Source organism: Chionomys nivalis, chromosome 8 (genome assembly GCF_950005125.1).
Source record: "Chionomys nivalis chromosome 8, mChiNiv1.1, whole genome shotgun sequence".
NCBI lineage: Eukaryota > Metazoa > Chordata > Mammalia > Rodentia > Cricetidae > Chionomys > Chionomys nivalis.
This window is the reverse complement of record NC_080093.1, coordinates 91896555-91902080: the sequence shown is the minus strand read 5'-3', so window position 1 is coordinate 91902080 and position 5526 is coordinate 91896555. Positions and strand designations below refer to the sequence as shown.

The window sequence follows — 5526 nt, the reverse complement described above, 5'->3', positions numbered from 1 at the left end:
ATGGTCCTTAGCAATTCCAGCTGGAGGCAACCCCAGCCCTCTTTCTTCCTAGTAGGTATTACAGGCTTGGAGGAAAGTCAGCACTGGATAGCATGGCCCCTGGGTGTCCTTTACTTCCTTGCTCTTGTGGGCAACGTGACTGTTATCTTCATCATCTGGACTGACTCATCCTTTCACCAACCCATGTACCTCTTCCTGGCCATGCTTGCTGCTATTGACCTGGTCCTGGCCTCCTCCACTGGACCCAAGACCCTCACAGTGCTCTTGGATCTTGCTCATGAGATTGGGTACATTGTCTGCCTGACTCAGATGTTCTTCATCCATGCCTTCTCCTCCATGGAGTCAGGCATACTTGTGGCCATGGCTCTGGACCGCTATGTCGCCATCTGCCACCCTCTGCACCATTCCACCATCCTGCATCCAGGGATTATAGGACGCATTGGGATGGTGGTGCTAGTCCGAGAACTGGTCCTCCTTACTCCCTTTCCCATCCTATTGCAGAACCTTGTCTTCTGCAGAGCCACTGTCATAAGCCATGCCTATTGTGAGCATATGGCTGTGGTAAAACTTGCCTGTTCTGAAACCACAGTGAATCGAGCCTATGGGCTGTCAGTGGCACTGCTGGTGGTTGGGCTAGATGTCCTGGCCATTGGCATTTCCTATGCCCTCATCCTCCAGGCAGTGCTGAAGGTCCCAGGGGGCGAAGCCAGACTCAAGGCCTTCAGCACATGTGGGTCTTATGTTTGCGTCATTCTCATCTTTTATGTACCTGGAATGTTTTCCTTCCTCACTCACCGCTTTGGGCACCATGTTCCCCATCATGTCCATGTTCTGCTGGCCATGCTCTACCTCCTTGTGCCCCCTGCCCTCAACCCTCTTGTTTATGGGGTGAAGACTCGACAGATCCGCCAGCGAGTACTTAGGGTGTTCTACATAAAAGCATCAAGTTGAGAACGTTCTAATCACTGGCTACAGAGACTCCTACCAAAGACTCAGCCAAGAGCTCATGGCCAGCATGGGGTGTATGGACAGAAGCCATTCTGCAGTGCGTACTTCTGCTCCTAGTTGTCTGTGCAAAGAGTACCCACAGACATATGGTTCAGTATTCTATTGAGATGTAGCTGAATAGCTGTGTTCATATATATTCCCCTTTCATCTTATTATTCTTTCTAATCCCCCAAATTCCCCACTCTTGAAGGAGGGATTGAGGAATAGGAAAAGCACATGGAATTTCTGGTCATGCCATATTCATCCAATAATCTGCGATGAGCATGCAACGCTCTCTGGAATGAGAAAGGTGAGTCCCGGTCTGGTTTACTGTTCAGAGTATCTTCAAGACCTCTCAGTTAATGCAATAAAAACCAGATCAATAACTCCTATGCGACAAATAGTCCCTTAAAGCAGCCAAAATAGTCACAATGTGAAATACCACCATTTCTTGTAACATCTATGCCTTTTATTTATTCAAAGAACATGAAAGTGAAGTAGGTACTGTACGTAACTTATCCTTGGAATAACAAGACATTTTAAGTAAACTTTATGTTTTTGTATAGTGACTTTCAGTTGTCTTCTGTTTTAAAATGTTCACATTTTTGCTTAGTATAATGAGATAACAAGACAGAACTGAACACATCTGTTTTATAAGTATTAATTTAATAAAGCAAATACCACATGTTCTTTCTCTTCTGAAGTTCCTAGCTACAAATCTTCAGACATGAAAATATATCCTGGAGTAACTGCAGAAATCAGAAAAATAAATATGGGACATGAATTTTGAGAGGAAACACGGGGAAATGACATAATTATATCTTACTTTGAAACAAACAATATTTTAATTTAAAAATAAATAAAATATTTAATTAAAATTATAAGTTTATTTTTTAAAAACTCTTAGCATCATAATAAATTGCAGATGTTTCTGATTTTGAGAAGCACCTGGGATCTAAGGTTGGGATGTCAGGCTTGCAATAATCCTGCTTAAATGATTCCTCCTCCTGTCTATTTTTGACTCCTGGGTCACCATGCACCTCACCATCTCTTCCTCAAATATTCTTGGTTCTAAGACAGTACCAGCAGCTCCTATAGCAGTTATCTTCCTTATACTGCGAACCTTTAATATAGTCCCTCTTGTTACAGTGACCCCAAACCATAAAATTATTTCTGTTGCTACTTCATAACTGTAATTTTGCTAGTGTTATGAATTGCAGAGTAAACATGTTTTTCAATGGCCTTGGGTTACCTCTGTGAAAGAGTCATTGGACCCTCAAAGGGGCCATGACCCACAGATTGAGAACCACTGTCCTAGAGGCTGTATCGCAGTTCCTGTTTACGACAGTTGACTGCATCAATTAAAGCAGCCACTAGAAGCACCTGGTGGGAATGTTCACGCCCTAAGTGTGGGCCCATATTTCGGTTTGGCACAGTAGCCATTAGCCTGGTCTGAGCTAGGCACATAGCTCTGCAGACAAGCTGTCGCCTCCTTAACAAAAGTCAGGATGTGCTGCTCCTAGCTTCTTTTGTTAGAATGTGGATTACCTGAGGAGAGATGTTGGCTAAAGCTGATGACTCGAGAGTTTCAGAGGTTCGGTGCTTCCTTCCTTTTGTAACTAAAAGGATGTCTTATAGAGATGCTAATTCATGGCCTACCTGACTGCTAGATGCGGACGTGACCTAAGCCCAGGCACCTGGTTGCCTAGGAGACAGCCTAATGGGTTTTCCCCCCACTGGATGTAGATATAAGATGTTCCGGGAATAAAGATTGACTCTGGCCTTTTCCAAGATGACCTTGTAAGCTGTGTCGGTTTTATTCCTCGCGACTCCGTTTCAGCCGGGTTAGGGAATCTATGTTGGACCCACATGGGCTCCGACATAATGGCGCCGTAACGTGGGGCTGACGACTGAACCCCGAGAAAAAGACAATGTGGTGCTGACGAATGAACCCTGAGAAAAAGACATCGTGGTGCTGACTACTGAACCCGAGACGAACCCCGGAGCAAGAAGTACGAAAAGGAACGTGGTGCTGACCGCTGAACTCCATGACCCCGGAGAAGGGACAACACGAGAGAGACAGTGAATGCTGATCACTGGATCCCAGAGGAAAACAAGACAAAAGAATGGAGGAGAACCGCGAGGCTGATCGGCGCTCCCCAAAAAGCAAGAAAGAGGTGACCAGACGTGAGGAACCCGCGAGAAAAAAATCGGTGGATGCGTGAGTAGTGAGCACTCAGAAACAGAGATATAGAGTAGAGAAAGAAATGTAGGAAAAAGGGGGCAAAATTTTAATTGGTAGTAAAAATTTGTAAATAAGTTAGATATGGAATAAGGAAAAGGTATTTGGGTATAGATGTTGGCAACTTAATTTAGAGTGGAGCAGAACAATGACAGAGTTATTGAAAATCTGTAAGCGAGATAGATACAGAATTGCAACTTTTATTGCCTGCTAAATTAGTAGGAAAAGGTAAAAAAATGACTTGGCCCAAGAATCACCAAGTTACTGCAGAGATTGAGTAGCCACGTGCTCACAGCTAGTTAATCTAACCCACCTGTGGGTAAAAGACAAGCAGGAGCAAGAATAAGTTTAGAGAGCAAATTTGACCTCACACAGTCTATAGAACAGAGGAGAGGATTCAGAAATTCTCTTAATTTTATGATTTACAAGTTAAAATAAAAAAGATAGTTAAAAATCTGCCTTCCAGAGCTCAGAAACGCAGTCTAACAAAGAGAGCCTGTGTCCTACCCCCTGCCATGCAGTGCAGCTCAACTGAAAGAAAAAAGCCAGGTTTAAATTAAGGTAGCCTCTGAGATAAGCAGGTTAAAATGCTTGTTTTCCATCTCACGATTTTGCCTTTTTGTCAAAAGTCTGTTGTTTATAGTCAAGTGAATTCGTATGCAAGGTGAATTGATTCCAGTACTGTGGATCTATAGTAAAGTTTGAAGTCAGAAATTGTGATACATTCAGAAGTTCCTTGATTGTACAGGATTTTGGGATTGCTTAGGCTATTCTGAGTTTTTGTCTTCTCATAAAGTTGAGGATTTCTTTCGGAGTCTAAAGAATTTTGTTATAAGTTTGGGCATTTGCATTAAATCTATGGATTGCTTTCAGTAAGATTGTCAGTTTTGCTAGGTTGGCACTGTTTTTACAAGAGAATAGGAGCTCTTTACATTTTCTGATGGCTTAAGTTTATTCAAAAGTTTAAAGTTCTTATACAGATTTTTCAATTTGTGTGATTAGAGTTACTCAAAGATATTCATGGTATTTGTGGCTATCTCATTTATGATGTATGTAGAAGAGACGCATTTGGGTTGTTTTCAGATTCTATGCATGATAAAGTAATTCTGCTATGGACATGGTTGAGCACGTGTCCTTGTGGTATGGTTGAGCATCTTTGTATATAGGCCCAGAGGAGGTATAGCTGACTTTTAAAGTAGTTTGTTGCCTAATTTTCTGAGAATTCGACAGCAATGGAGGAGTTTCTCTTAAGTATAAGTTGTGAGCAGTGTTTTTGATCTTGGTCATGTTACAGAGATAAGATGGAGTCTCAGAGTTGTTTAGATTTGCATTTCTCCAATGGTAAGGGATGTTATATTTGAGCATTTTTTCAATGTCTTTCAGTCATTCTAAGTTCATCTATTGAGAGTTTTTAGTTTAGGTCTGTTGCATATATTTTTAGTGGATTAATTGTTCTTTTGGTGACTGATTTCCTTAGTCTTGTATGTTTTTGAAGTGGATTAGTGATTGGTAAAGATATTTTCCAGTTGTTTAGGTTATTATGTCATGTTGATTAAGTCCTTTGCTATATAGAAGCTTCTCAGTTCAAGAGATCTTATTGTTTCTCTCAAAGTGTATGCCAATGAGGCTGTGTTAGAGTTGTACCAGTGCATTCGAGTGTTAATTCTAAAATTTTTTAAAAAGAGGTTAAGTATTGGTTTTATGTTGAGGTCTTAGAAAAGAGAAGATGGATTTGGTTCATCTGATGCATTTTGGATACAGACTATAGGTCCTCAGAGACCAGAACTCACTTTGTTTATAAATGGAAAAAGATTTTCTGGCTTCCTGGATACTGGCCCGGATACTTCCGTCATAACCGCCAGTCAGTGGCCTATTATTTTAGACTTGAAAGATTGTTTTTATACAATTCCGCTAGCGCCACAAGATTGTCAAAGATTTGCTTTTAGTATTCCTTCAGTTAATTTCAAAGAGTCAATGAAGATACTTTACTAGAGACATATGCATTGTTACAGCAGTGTCTAAGCCATGCAGGTTTAGTTATCGCTCCTGAGAAAGTACAGAGGCACCCACCTTTTCAATATCTAGGTCATATATTATACCCCAAAGAAATTAAGCCTCAAAAGGTAGAAATCAGGAAGGATGACTTAAAAACTCTTAATGACTTTCAAAGGTTATTAGGAAACATACAGTAGTTAAGACCTTATTTGAGGTTTCCTACAGGAGCCCTTGAGCCTTTAAGTGAAATACTTAAAGGAGACAGTGATCCAAATTCTAGAAGGCAGCTTTCAGAAGCCGCC

At 41.2% G+C, this 5526-nt stretch overlaps 1 protein-coding gene across 1 annotated transcript; it reads left to right on the top strand.

The window, feature by feature from the left end:
• LOC130880704 (olfactory receptor 52L1-like) lies at positions 1-951 on the top strand. Its single transcript, XM_057779873.1, has one exon. It carries the CDS (start codon positions 1-3, stop codon positions 949-951), a length of 951 nt encoding a protein of 316 aa, XP_057635856.1.
• The last annotated feature ends 4575 nt before the right edge of the window (positions 952-5526 follow it).

Coding starts and splice junctions, on each gene's coding strand:
- LOC130880704 (XM_057779873.1), top strand. CDS start 1: ATGGTCCTTAGCAATTCCAGCTGGAGGCAACCCCAGCCCTCTTTCTTC.